The sequence below is a fragment of the Bos javanicus genome, chromosome 2 (genome assembly GCF_032452875.1).
Source record: "Bos javanicus breed banteng chromosome 2, ARS-OSU_banteng_1.0, whole genome shotgun sequence".
Lineage (NCBI taxonomy): Eukaryota > Metazoa > Chordata > Mammalia > Artiodactyla > Bovidae > Bos > Bos javanicus.
Window position 1 is genome coordinate 43608766 of NC_083869.1, and position 14812 is coordinate 43623577.

At 45.3% G+C, this 14812-nt stretch overlaps 1 protein-coding gene across 5 annotated transcripts in view; it reads right to left on the reverse strand.

Annotated features, from left to right (window-relative positions):
• FMNL2 (formin like 2) overlaps nucleotides 1-14812 on the reverse strand; it is a 333014-nt gene that overhangs the window by 3448 nt on the left and 314754 nt on the right. For 2 of the 5 annotated variants that reach the window (XM_061437865.1, XM_061437829.1), the window contains 8 exons: nucleotides 14539-14773; nucleotides 13414-13482; nucleotides 13206-13286; nucleotides 11092-11221; nucleotides 8392-8555; nucleotides 7371-7472; nucleotides 4859-4957; nucleotides 3993-4116 (listed from right to left, as the gene is read on the reverse strand). In XM_061437865.1, coding sequence (XP_061293849.1) covers nucleotides 3993-4116; nucleotides 4859-4957; nucleotides 7371-7472; nucleotides 8392-8555; nucleotides 11092-11221; nucleotides 13206-13286; nucleotides 13414-13482; nucleotides 14539-14773 — 1004 coding nt within the window. Of the gene's footprint in view, nucleotides 1-366; nucleotides 461-1956; nucleotides 2083-3992; nucleotides 4117-4858; nucleotides 4958-7370; nucleotides 7473-8391; nucleotides 8556-11091; nucleotides 11222-13205; nucleotides 13287-13413; nucleotides 13483-14538; nucleotides 14774-14812 lie in introns of all 5 variants that reach the window. The other 3 variants (XM_061437860.1, XM_061437838.1, XM_061437849.1) reach the window with 3 other exon arrangements.

The following is a 14812-nucleotide window of genomic DNA, read 5'->3' on the forward strand; positions in this document are numbered from 1 at the left end:
AATTCGTTCTAAAAACCCTAATCCTTAAAAGACTATAGATCATGTTCCCTGGCCAGGATTTGGTCTCAATTTCTTTGGATCAAAATGGGGTTCACCGAGTAACTTAAAGGCCAAGAAGGGGTTAAGGGAAGGACAGCCTCACACCCAAAGTATAACCATTAAATACCCTTACCCAAGCCATCACATGTGAGAACACAGCAGGAGACCAAACAGTCCAACAGAGAGGCTTAGCCTCACATCATTGGAATGTGAGGTGCAAAGACTTCTCCCTGCTCAGACTCTCACCAGTATTACCCTCAGCCAGAGATTGAAATCATTGATGTGCATACAGAGAGAGGAGGAAGCTAAGTAAAAAGTGATGCTTGCCAGCTCTGTGTATCCTCCACCACCGGTGTGCTAGAAGAAATCCTTACCCTCGAGTGAACATTTGGAAATTTAGTGATATTATTCTTCTTTAAAGCTAAACAGAAAAACAAAAACACAAAATGATGGTTAAGTAAAAATGGGATGAATATGGAAAGCAATTCAACTTTGTGAATAACATTCCCGGGCATGTTAGCCAACAGAAGAAGAAAGGAAGCCACACTACAAGAGGTGTTAGAGAAAACCAGGGAAGGGCGAGCATGCCTTCCCACCCAGCTCTGACCACCCAGATCCAAGCTGCTTTGAAGTTTGGCTCCAGAAACAGTCCGGCAGCAAAGCTGACAATAGCCTTGTTAATAAGTACTGGTGGGTAAGCACACTGCAGCACAGGCAACGACATACCACATCCTTATCTTCAGACACAGAAGAGCATACATAACAAGTGCAATTCAGAGAAGAAAACGCCACAAACTAAACATGTAACTGGTTCCATGTCAATCTCGGCATGGCAGTCAAACAGCGGCTATTTCATATACTCAAAGTGTGTGTTTCCTTTGTCACTCTTGTAATCAACAGAGAAGTTTATTCCTTATTCAGCCATCAGAAACGAAGCCCAGGCTTATTTCTTGGGAAAGGTTGATCGTGTTTTTCTTTTATTTTCAAGAACAGTAGCATTTGCCAATAAAAGATATTTGCTAGTAATATTTAGCCACCATCTTGACCAAAGAAGCAGATCCAGATATGAGCTCATCACAGTAGTAATGCCCTGGGTTTGACATGGAACAGAGCCACCAGTGAATAAGCATGAATGAGAAGACAGTGGGGTCTCCCAAGCCTTTATATTCATTGCTTAGTTCACAGCCTTGCTCCAACGGAACTGCTGACAGCTGAAACTTGGTCATGACACTCAGAAGGAAAAGTGAATATAAAGCTACGGATTACCTATATCAGCTTACACAGGCCTCTAGATCTAAAGAGCTCCCTGAGTTTAGCTTGTACCATGAGCTCCATCACACTGTGGATGATGGCTACGAACTCCATAAGGCACTTAAGATCCAACTTACAGGTGTGTGTACTTCACAGATCCTTTTGCAAATCATTTTGCATCTGTAGAGCACTTTGTATTCCTGAGAGCTTGTATAGCAGCTCATTTTACTATCAAAGCAAGCTGAGCACAAAAAGGTTGGTTTAATATCTATATAAATCTATTCCAACACAGAAAGTGCTCAATAAATGGTAGGAACAGTAATTATTGTTATTGGTGACTGTCATTTTATGTTCAAAGATATTAGCCTCAAAATCTTAAAAGCAACCTAGTTCATCCCCACCCTGACTCTCAAAGAAGTGTTCCATTTTCTGAAAATTTCTATATGTAATTGTATTAATTCAACTGGCACACACCATCCCAGCCATGTGGGTTCAGGATGTATTAAAAATGCTAGTGAGTCAGCAATTGTGACTGAAATGAGAAACCATGCAGCATGAAGACAACATAAAAGACACCACAGTGGAGACGGCAGTTCCATGCTAGACTGCTGGGTAGGCCTGACACACAGACAGAGGGTCGTTAGAGGTCAAAAAATCCATAGCAACCTTTTAAGAGCATCAGGTGAGAAAGAGTAATAGTTTAGTAATGGTATTCCTCAGTGAGAACAGGTTCGCAGAAAAATCGAGAGCCACGCTTGGCGGTGCGAGCAGTAAAGGGCACAGTCTTCAGCACTGCATTGAAATAACAGTCAAACAAGACAAACAGAAGAGAGTAAGAAGCCACAATCTACTGCATTAGTACATGGTTAGTGCTTTGTTAATCATACCTGGGGGAAGGGTGAGGGAGGGGAGCAGAAACGGGGAAGGCAATATATAATATATACCCAGGTGAGTTCAAAAAGCCTAGAATCTTACTCAATCTTTACTCAATCTAGGGCAGGGTTGAGTAGATCATGGAAAATAGCCCAAGCAGAAGGGAAAAAAAAAAATGTTCCATAAACATATTTATTTACCTCCTATGGTAGATCAGGTCAGGCAAATAGAAACTGTACATATTATGAGCCAGTGTCGCTAAGCTGGAGAACAGGTTGATGAAAACGGAGCTCTGAGTTCTTAATGTGCCATGGCTGGATGCTCCTCTACCTACAAGTCAACCTCATTGTGTCCTTGAGGCTACAACAGTGCTTACCCAAGGAGATCTGTTCTGGTCTTGCTCAGAGCAGAGCTTCTTGCTCCATGCAGAGGAGACAAGGAGATGCTAAACAAGGAAGCTTTATCTGGGAGCCACCTGCCAGCCACTGTGGGGCGAACAGACACAGGCAGGCACAGAGGTACAGGGCACACGTGTACCCTGCAGACGCTGGCACTTTCATCAGCCACTTACCTATTCCACTTCTCACACTGGTTTACTCTGGACAAGTAATTATTTATTGACTTCCTTTTTTAGTGATTCATTCTCCTCGTTTATTTCTTTGGGTCTGAGCTGATAAAAAATCCTGACTTGGCCATTTTGTAATCCCTATTTTCAATGCTGACTAAGCTATTAACAAGAAATGAGACATCAAAAATCTGGAGAGTTATATTTTTTTTAAATATAGGACAATTAAGGAAATATGAATAATGACTGGCTTTTTTTTTTCAGGACCCTGTGGGTATGCTTTTTTTTTTTTTTTTTTTACTAAACAGACCTTATCTTTCAAAGATTATATGGAAATACTTCTAAAGGAAATTGCATGTCTTGGATTTGCTTCAAAATAACCCCAAGGGAACAGGTAGAAGAGGATATGTAACAAAATTGGCCATGAGCTGGAAACTCCTGACTGGTGATGGGTACTATTCTCTATACTTTTACAGAGTTTCCTCTACTCTTTTGTGTAACATTTCCTACCAAAAAGTGTTAAGTATCTTGGAAGCTGAGAAACTTTAGGCAACAAATATGAAAAGGCAGTCACTTGTAGCCACTGCCCCAAATTACTGCCCCCATCTTTAACAGGGAATGCAGAAACTCTGAAGAGTTGGTTTGAGCAGAAAGCCTTAGGCTACAACTTAGATAAGAACAAAGCTGGGTTAGGCACGATTTCTAGCGGAGAGAATGACCATTCCTCAACCCTCTGGGCTTTTGACCTGTTGGTGCATCCTCATGAAAGCACTGATTTCCTAGCATCTTCACTTACTTTAAATGAGTGAAAAGGCTTTTAAAGAGCATGTTGAAAAAACATGCGTTGACTGTGGTTAGTACAGTATGGGTCCTGTCGGTAAGTAGGCAGATGGGTAGAAGTGGCCATGAACGAGAAAATGGAGCATGGGGACAAATCTAAGACAACAGGACATCATTAGAAGGAGGAGCCACGTTGAATGATATTCAGGGTTCCAATGATATTGAGATACTGAAACATGATATTGAGAAATTTTTTTGTTGTTGCTTCAGAGAGAATGTTGGAGTTCTTTGACAGGCAGTATACAGGTTACTATACACATACTTCAAACACTAATATGGCGTTTCTCTGTAATTCTGCATCTGGATAAAATCAACTGAAGAACTTGTAAACCCTGGACAAAAGCGGTAGCAAAATCTGTAAATGCTCCAGAAACAGTGAGGCCAGTGGGGTCTCCCTGGGCCACAGTGAGGAAGTAGCTTTTACCTGTGATAATATCTTCAATGGCACCATCTTTTCCTTCGTATACATGTCTATTATCTTTAACTTGCCGCCTTCTCAATTCGGCAATTAATTCTTGCTGCTGCCTTTTTGATTTGTGGGAAGGAGACTGAGAAGAAAAAAGAACGGCAGAGATTAATGAGACCAACACCCACTGGAGGTCTGAGAAAATCCAAAACGGGTCTGAGCATTTTGTGACTAACAAGCAGCCTCCGTCTGAAACACAGACAGCACCATCCCAACACACTGCTCAGCAGAAGAAAACTTAGGAAGTTTCTGGGAACAAAATCCTTTTCACAAAGAACACACAAAACTGGCAGCCAGAGGAAGGCCGGATCCCATGGCAAAAGGCAGCTAGTAATAGCCACTGACTTGTTACACTTCAGTGCAGAGGATCGTGATGAAAAAGACTATGACCTGCCAGCCTTCATCATGGTCTTCACCTGTGTTGTTCCCTCCCTAGAATGCTCTCTCCCATTCCTCCTTACGAAGCCTTCCCCCTATCGGGGCCAGCACCAACGGCGACCCTGTGAAGCCTTCTCCTTCCCGGACACTTCGCTGTTCAGTCAGCAGGTTACCTGGGATGGTCTCTCTGTACATCCAACCAAGATTTAAGTTCCCTATCTCTATAAACTTGGAAATGCTATACATACATGCTCTCAGCCTCATTCCAGTGATGGCTGAACAAGTAATGAGTGAACAAGCATCCATCTGCCAAGTTTCCAAGCCCAGGAAGGAACTGAAGCATCCTGTCCCAGCCTGGCTCTTTGCCCCTCTTGCCCGCATGCCTCCATGGAGCCATCAGGACCCTGCTCACACAAAGACCATGGATGGAGCCTGGCACATCTCACCTTTGGGTCCTGCTGCTCCAGCAGAGCTTCCTGCTCCAGGAGTTTCTCCATGAGCGCTTGTTCCTGCTTTTTCCTCAGCTCATTTTCCTCTTCTGCTTGCTGGGTGAAATCAAAATAAGCAGAAGATTATGTTGCCGGAAACGCCAGCAGTCAAGATTTTTAAAAAGCCCTTGTGAGAGGCTCCTTAGTTAGCCAGGAATTAGAGTGAAGGGAAGGTTTAGAAGCTCTACACTTTATTCCTACATATGACTCTGGGGTTTTGCTGTCAGTCTATATCACAGCTCTTCAAAACTCTTAGTTGAGATTCACCTTTTTCAGAAAATTCCTTTCCTGATGGTCCTCTCCCTACTCAAGCCGCTTCCTAGTCTTTCTCACGTTGTGTGGGGATTTCCCCTCCCTACAGATTCTCTGAAAGGAAGGTCTCAGATTCCTCTCCTTCTGCCCATTCTTAGGGAAAAACCTCCACCCCTGGCCTCCTGTTTCCTGAGGGGCCTCACCGAGTGACACTCTTGGACTCCCTCCTCACTCCTTTCCAGCGGCAAGGCTGACAGATTAGGGACAAGAAATCTAACAGGTCGACCTCAGTTCAACCCTCTGAGCATCCTCTCTCTGGAATCCAGCCTCCCTCAGCTACTTCTAATATCTAGCTGTGCAGTGATAAATCTAAATCAGGGCTGAAGTATAAGCTCACAAAGGCATACCCTAACCTCCAAACCAGCTTTTGTCAGTAATAAACTTTACATTTTCATCTTTGTTGCTTTTGTCTCAAGTTTCACTTCGGTTCACACTTAGGAAGAGAAAACATCCTAAAATCCTAACATCTGCCCACCAAGTCCCTCGGTCAGTGTCAGGCCAGGCAGTTATTATCTATGTAGTGTGTTAGGGCAAGTAGAACATCTGATCGCATCCCTGCCTGACAAGTGCCTCACGGAGCCAGAGAACAGGACCTCGGGGAGAAAGGATAACATGGAAGGAATGTGCTAAGAAGCTCTGACCTGTGACACCCCACAGACCACCAAGAGTGGCACCTCTTCTTTTCCTCCAGACTTGGAGACCAACCAGGGCCTCTTCCCAGCTTGTATTATACATTTGTAAACAGCATATAGTTTCTCTTTAGACCTTAGACTTACAATTTTTCATGTGAAGAAACATGGTCCCAGCTCATAACCAGAGCTGGCTCAAGCCATCTCTGTACCTGAGCCAGGGAGCTGCAGAGCACCTCGGTCAGCAGGCCCAGTGCCCAGCACTTCTCACTGCCCACAGCCCCTGGGATCACACACATGGACCTGGTGCTGTGCCTGTGCTCACCCTCACATACGCAAGGGGGTGCCTTCCTTCTGCTGGTCGTATCACCACTACACTGAGCCATGCTGAGAGAAGAGGGCTGAATAGTGGGAACCTCGTGGGTTCCAGTGAAAAGGCCCAGGGATGGTTCTCCAAAGGCATCAGGACGGTGAAGTGACTCACTGTTTCCAATCACATTTTCTGGAAATGTCCACACCTCTGTTGCATCCCTCCCCACTCCACTGTCACGCTCCTCCTTCCTCCACCAACATCTCCCAGGTGAACATGAGGCGAGCCTGGAGAGTAGAGACTGCACTGCCTTCTCGAGCACTCACGTGAGTGCTCAGTCATGTCTGACCCTTTGTGACTCCATGGGCTGTAGCCCACTAGGTTCCTCTGTCCATGAGATTCTCCAGGCAAGAATACTGGAGTGGGTTGCCATTTCCTGCTCCAGGGGATCTTCTCTGCCCAGGGATCTAACCTGCGTCTCCTGTACCTCCTGCATTGGCAGGTCGATTCTTTACCATTGCTCCATCTGGAAAGCTGAGCACTGAAATCTCATAATGCTCTCCTTGGCTTCCTTTCTCATTGGACACATTTTTCTGACACAGATCTGAATCATGCACTTTTTCAAAACCATGGTCTCAGGGTATATGGGTCCCAGGGTATGTCACAGAGGGCCTCCCATTTAAAGGAAGGGCCATTATGGGTCCGGATAAGGAAACAGGGAGCGACTATCCTTCCAAGAGCCACTTTCAGCCCACACTTAGGGAAGTGCTGGTCCAGAGGCCCGTGGTTGTGGGCGGGCCCAGCACGAACATGCTATCCCTGACCTCGGCTATGATGCCGAGGTTCACTCCCGACTTGCTCCACAACTCCACAGCAGGCCTGGGTTTCTCAGTCCTTTGACCTGCCTGCACAGGTGACAGCTGACGCGGCCGCTTCCAAAGATGGCTTTGGATGGTCCTGGGTCTCCCTCGCCCCATGGGATAGCCAAAGGCTTTTGTCTGGGGGCTGAGCCCCTGGCTGGGTAGGTAGAAACAGAGAGCATGACAGTCTGAGGGCCTAAGCAGCAGGGCCAGAAACCGCGTCTCGTCCTCCCGACCCAGATCTGCCACCTGAAGGCCTAGGGGAGGCCCCTGCAGAGCTCTCGAGACTGCAGTGCAACTCCAGGAAGGCACCCGCTCAAGAAATAACACCAGGGGAGGCTTGACAGACACCTGTTTACCTTATAGGCTTTCACAAACCGGACAAAGACGGGGAAGAAGACCGATGGGGGTGTTGTCTTGGGGTTTTCTCCAAAATACTTCACCACATCATCAAAGGCATCCTGTGAAAAAGTGAATTTCTCTTAAATGTCATTTTTTCCAGCATGTGAACTTGGGAAAGAGCTGCAGGGGCCCCTGCAACTCTCTGCCCTCTGCTCTCCCTCACCTCCCACGATTCTCCACAGCCTGTGTTTCCTCCCAACACCTGGTCAAAGGCAACCCAAAGAGGCAAGAGTGAGGCAAGAGTGCTGTACAGCAACCTGTCCCTGGGACCTCCTGCCACTTCTACACACACACACACACACACGCAAATGAGGAGCTTCTCCTTACAAGAGTGTCCTCAGGCCATGGGAGGACTCCTACAAGTTGACCAAGTCAGAAAGGACCTTAGAAATCGGTCAGACTCCAGCTCACTGCTTCCACAGCCAGGACACTCATGTCTTTGCCCAAATCCTCCTGGGACACAAGGCAGCCAGACTCACACGGGAGCCAGCCCAATACGTCTGCTTCCTGTGTTCCCTTGACACAGCCTTCCCTTTCTGTGATGGTGTACAGTCCATTCTGGCTGCTTCTCAAGTATGTAACTTGACCCCCAGTGTGGCGAAAGGTTTCAAGGTCAAGTCCCACAGAAACCCAACACACTGCGAACACTGCTCTGCCAAGCACAGGCCAGACGTGTGTTGGTTGAGGTGACCTGAATACAGGACTCATGGTAAAGGGAGCCTAGGAATGGAAGGGAAGCGGGGGTGGGCCTCAAGAAAAAAGGGTGAAGACCTCAAATTAGAAGAGGACAATGAGCAGCACAGGGACATCTCCAGGTACAAATGCAGAAAGACCCTATCCCTGCTTAGCATAGTTACATAGGGTATCTATCCTCAGCAGAGGGGAATTTAGCCCCCCCCCAGTCAGGACAGGGCCCCAGGTGGCTTTACGGAATCCGATTCCTTCTTCTTCATGGAGGTCAGGGACACCGGCACTGACCTGGGCAATCTTGGCATCGTCCTGCAGCTTCTTCAGCTTCCCCTCGTTGTTGAAGATGAACTCCTTCAACAGCGTGTTGTGGTCATGCATGGTGTACTCCCTCTTGGTCAAGTCCATGCCCCTCTGCAGCTCCTTGACGTCCAGTAAAACATTCTCGAGGGACACTGAAGTAGAGAAAGCAAGGTCCCCATGACTTTAATGGGAAAGGTCAAAGCCACGGTGAGTTCTCACTGGGAAGCCAACTTCTCAGTGGGCTACCAGGGTTATGCAAGAGCCTGGGATCTGGTTTCCAGTCTTTAGTGAAGAGATGCTTCAATAGGAGTAATTTACGAAGTACTCACCATCAAGCACTGCAGTAAATCCCTTATATGCACTAATTCATTTATACCATTAGCCCATGTTGCTGACAAGGAAAAGCAGCACAAAGAAGTTACATGGGCTTCCTTAGGTGACAAGCTAGGAGGTGGCAGAGATGAAGCTTGGATAACAAATATGGAACCCAAATCCTGTGTTTGTTTCCAACTATTCCACTCCTCTTACTGGACATGATAACCTATTGCTTAGCCTATAGGCTCAGAGGTTCCTTAACTGACTGGCCCAAGAGCTTATCCTCTATGTTGAACTCTTCTGCATTTCTATAACTCCCCAGCAGGGGGCAGCATTTCACCTACTGAATTTCAGTTGTCCTGACCACCAAGACCCAAAGCAACCTGGAACAGCTTCTTTTCGCTAAACAACCCTTCCACGTTTCAGAAGGGATTATGAGCAGTGCTTCAGAAGGGATTATGAGCAATGCTTCAGCAGGGATTATGAGCAGGAATCTTTCCATCTGCAGTGTAGCCATCCACCCAGGGTGGGTTCACCCCTGCAGCCTCCTGCAGGAGGTCTGAGCCCCACCTCCGGCTCCCCATTCCCTGACTCAGCTCTGCACAGGGAGGAATTATAGAACAAAGTAGCATGTTTTTCCCTAGCTAGACCCACACTGTGTTATTCATCTCTGACTCCCCAGTGCTTAGGCCAGTGCCAAGTACAAAGCAGGAACTCAAAAAAGCTTACTGGAGAAAGGAAGGAGTGAATGAATAAACGAGGGGCGGGATAAAGAATCTGTCACATATGAAACTTAAAAAGGCATTCCAATGTAATTAGGTGCAGACAAGTACTGTTTAATTCCATTTTATATGAGATATCTAGAATAGTCAAATTCATAGAGTCAGAAAGTACATTAGTAGAGGCCAGGGGTTGGGGGTAGGGTGGGGAGGGGACAAAGGATGGGCAGTTAGTGTTTAATGGGGACAGAGATTCAGTTTAGCAAAGTGAAAAATTCAGGAGATGGATCATGGTGACAGCTTCACAGCAAAGTGAATGTACTTACACATTCACACTGAACAGTGCCCCTGGATTGCATGAGTGAATATAGTTAAATGGTATTTTTTATATTATATGACTTCTACCACAGTAAAAAAATAAATAAAACAAAGGAATCCACGTGGGCCCCAGAATGAGAACACAGAAAACAAGTCTGTCAGAGAGCACCTCAATTTCCCCAATCTCCCCCACTGAGTTTTTTGAAATGACGCTTTAGGGGAATCTCATTTGGGCCAAAATGAGCTACAGGAAATTTTTAAACTTGTTTTTTCTTAATTAGAATTGTGATGCTAAAACCCCTTAATTTAGACAAAGGAAAACTTGAAAAGGAAGAAAATCACTCGATCAGAAGAGAAATGCATATGAGAAAACAACCCGAGTTCAAGTTCCTTTTGTTTTTAAATTATTATTATTTATTTATTGCTGTGCTGACTTCCCCTGTTGCGGAGCACAGGCTCAGTAGCTGTGGCACATGGGCTTCATTGTGCCGTGGCTTGTGGGATCTTCCTGGACCAGGGATCAAACCCATGTCTTATGCATGGGCAGGCAGCTTCTTAAACCTCTAGACCACCAGAGGAGCGCCTCAAGTTGTGTTTCTATCACTTTCTAGCCATGTATCCTTGGGCAAGACATTTAATCTATAAAAAATGTCAAGTTTTCTCATTTGAAACATAAGGATACTATTATCTAGTACAGAGCCACAATCTCAGGGTCATTGGTGATTTATACAAAAAAATTCCCAATTGTCACAGCAAAGCAACAACGAGTACTACTGATAATTCAGGCTAAACACAAACGTTTAGAACTGCCACACCTGAGCAAGTAGGACGGCACAAAATCTAATTAAAGAATCTGTGGGGGGGGGGGTTGGGCGGGAATCTTAGATTTTCATTCTCTTATTTCAAATAACAGCAACAGGGACTTCCCTGGTGGTCCAGTGGTTAAGACTCCATGCTTCCAGTGCAGAGGGGCACAGGTTTGATCCCTAGTCGGGGAACTAAGATCCCACATGCAGAGAGGCATGGCCAAAAAGTGAAAAAAAGAAAATTACAGCAACAGAATAAAAAGAGCAACAGATGGAAGAGGGAAGTCACATGAGCCCAAAAGACCTGGATCTTTATCAAAAGGACACTAAGGTCCCCTTCATGTCCATGTTTGTTATTGATCCCAGGAATGAGCAGCACCACAGCCCACTCGTTTCAGCTCAGAGCCTCTGATATTTTAGCCTCACCTTCATAGAAGGGTTCTGAGAAGTGCTATTTACACAGGGAATGGTTCCCCCATGACTCAAGGCATTTACACCCAACAGTAATGTTAAAAGCTGAAATTGAGTACCTGCGGCAGCTTTCTCCACATAATGAAGCTCATTATAAAAGAGGGACACTTGTTGATATTTTTCTTTTACGACATTGGATATATAGTGCAGAAGCGTTTGCTTTCGGTCCGTTGACTTTGTATCTAAGAGCTGAAAACCAGAAGGGACACGGGTTAGAGTAAAGATGACGTTCTCCCCCTCAGAATAAACACGTGAGCACAGGAGCCCCAGAGGAGATGGAAAACACCCCCACAGGAGAGTCAGCTTGGTTCTCACGTGAACCAGCCCTTGGATTATTAAGTGACAAGAGGACTTCCTGACCAGGGGATACACCAAACCTCAGAGATGACTCTAAACATGAGAGCAGTTCACGTTTCTCTCCTCACCGGAACTCCTCGTCCCCATCCGCCCCACCGCCTCCCCGCCGCTTACAAGCAGCAAGACTCCAGGCTCTGCTCCCCAAGTGAAGGCCAGAGTGGGATTGGGGCTGGAACTGGCAGGTGAGCACAGGTGCGCCCTGGCAGGCAGAGGCCCTTTCCCCACAGTCCTCACATCCCACTTGGCTGCTTTTATTTACCAACCCAAAGCAGACGTGCTTACTGGACCATGGCCTCCTAGGGGCCAGAACTGAGATTTAATACACACTCCCTATCAAATAACCGCATAGCCCCGGGTCGGGGACTCCACCTGCTGCCCCGTAGGCTCCTGTGAAATCATGGTACCCCATACAGCCTGGATGTGAGAGTTGGACTGTGAAGAAGGCTGAGCCCCAAAGAATTGATGCCTTTGAACTGTGGTGTTGGAGAAGACTCTTGAGAGTCCCTTGGACTGCAAGGAGATCCAACCAGTCCATTCTGAAGGAGATCAGCCCTGGGATTTCTTTGGAAGGACTGATGCTAAAGCTGAAACTCCAGTACTTTGGCCATCTCATGCGAAGAGTTGACTCATTGGAAAAGACTCTGATGCTGGGAGGGATTGGGGGCAGGAGGAGAAGGGGATGACAGAGGATGAGATGGCTGGATGGCATCACTGACTCGATGGACGTGAGTCTGAGTGAACTCCAGGAGCTGGTGATGGACAGGGAGGCCTGGTGTGCTGTGATTCATGGGGTCGCAGAGTCGGACACGACTGAGCAACTGAACTGAACTGATACAGCCTGGGCGACAGGGCTCCACAGAGCATTTTCTCTAGTGCTATTCACACAAGTCAGGTGACTGAAAAGCAGAGCACCCTTCTCCATCCAAGAAGGGGAAAAAAAATTTTTTTGTTTGTTTTTTTTTTAGACAACATAGAAAAATAAAAATAAGAAGCTCTAAAGAATTTCCTAATTCCATTCAACCTCTCTGTTAATACCTGACCTACTTCCATTCAGTTTTTCCTTCCGTATTTTACTTAGTTAAAAATCAAACTGTATAGACAACTTATACTCTTTCTTTCCCAAACACCAAATTATCTATTCCTTTGAAAACTCTTCACAAATATTCTTACACTTGAAGGAGAGCTCATTGGATCAACTATTATTACAGCATATTTAATCATTTCCAATCTTTACATTGTTGCTGCTGCTGCTGCTGCTAAGTCGCTTCAGTCGTGTCCCACTCTGTGTGACCCCATAGACAGCAGCCCACCAGGCTCCCCCGTCCCTGGGATTCTCCAGGCAAGAACCCTGGAGTGGGTTGCCATTTCCTTCTCCAATGCATGAAAGCGAAAAGTGAAGTGAAGTCGCTCAGTCGTGTCCGACTCTTAGTGACTCCATGGACTGTAGCCCACCAGGCTCCTCCGTGCATGGGATTTTCCAGGCACGAGTACTGGAGTGGGGTGCCATTGCCTTCTCCATTACATTGTTGCTAATTGTTTGCAATTATAAATAAAATAACAGAATCCATACTTCTGACTCCTGAGGAAGGAGTCCTAAAAATGGAAATACTGAGTCACAAGGTATTATTCGTTTGAAGTGCCTGCTGCCAAATGGTGTTTCAGAAAATTTATACCAACTGATCCTCCCACTAGCAGAGAATCTTCATCAAAATATCCCACCCCACTTCCCAGAGCAGAACCTCTCTGCTCCAGGGTTTAATCTTTGCCAGCTGTTTCATCTCTCATATAACTCTTGTATTTCTTTTAACCCACTCACCAGATCTAAACTCTGAAGTTTAAATCCATAAACTGCTCCTCGTTTACTGCTATTCATATAGTTTCCAAGGGCCAAGATGATCTGTAAAGAACAAGAGAAAAGATTAGCCCATCAGGACAGCATCTCAGGCATTCCCCAGCCGAGGAATGCAACTGACAAGTCAGCTCTTCCATACGTGCATAATGCATGAAAGGAAAACTTCACTTGCCTCCAGGATTTTCTTGAGTTTTTGGGACGACTTTATTGAGACAGATGCTGCTATAATTGAGTGCAGTTGCTAGATTCCAAGTCAAAGGAAAGAAGAAGGGGGGGAAAAAAGACACGTTAAAAATGGGGAACTCTAACTGAAAACTAAAAATTAACACAGAAGAAAATAGGCCTTCATTTAGAACTTAGAGCCTTAATGCTGAGATTCTATTTTTTCCTAAACATAACAAATTTAAGTTGTCCTGCTAGGTCTTAAATAACTATCGCATCACATGTAAGCTCTTCTCTAAATAGGAAGCATTATGATTATCATAAAATCTGTAAGCAATGAGACTTAAGAGTTAGGAGTCAACAGTGTCTTTCAATAGAATTCAATTCCTTGCCCACCATCTGTAATCATGTAATACAATTCATATTTTTAAATCAATGGAGCTAGCCAAGAACAAGAACACAACAAAATAGCAAAGAAATACCATCACTGTGCAAAAATTCTCAGAATACATGCTACTATAATCAGCAATTAACAAACATTTATTTAGAAACAGAACTGGGAAAGAACTATTTATGATATTCATAAGCCTCTACCAGCTTAACACAAAGGAATAAGAGATGGCTGGCTATTATTTCTACATCACCACAGTGTATTGTAACAAACTTCCAAGGAAGAATACTCCCATGGCAAATTTAATGCTTCCAATGAAAGCCAATAAGCCTGTTCACTAAAGATATGAGATCATTTTTAGAAATGAAGTTACATTTTCAGTCTTGCTAACCCCAGCCAGAGGACTGGTACTTTGAGGAGGGAACCAAATTTGAGAAAATGATTTTCCTTGTTCTCTGTATTGAAGTGTCATTTAAAATCCAAAGGACATTTGCAGACACAGGAAATGGCATTCTCTGGGGGGAACAGCCACATGGAATAGGGAAATTCACTGTTTTCAAAATTTACTTGGCATATACAGGGAGAAAAAGATGGCGAAAATAAAAATGCCATCTTGAAAGTTCTGGGAAAGCATCTTAAAGTCCATGACATGAAGTGCAATTCTGCGAGAACCATAAAAGAAAACAACAAAAAATTCTCTCTCTTTGTACCCCTCCATGCCCTCGCCAGAGCCGGGCCACTCACAGGAGTCAGCATCTGAATGCTTTCAGTGAAGTTCCCGATGAAGGCCATGATGGTCATCTTCTGCATGAGCCTCTCAATTTTACTGAACTGCATCATGAACCGGTCTTCATCCGACAGGTTTTCCAGGGGCTTCCGTTCCCGCTCATAGAGCCGAAGCACTTTCACCTCATTCTCAGTTGGCAAGAACCTCATCAAACATTCTACAAAGTCTACAGGCAAGGTCTTCAAGTCAAATCTGAAGACAGAAGTGGACATGCCAGTGTTAGAGAGAGAA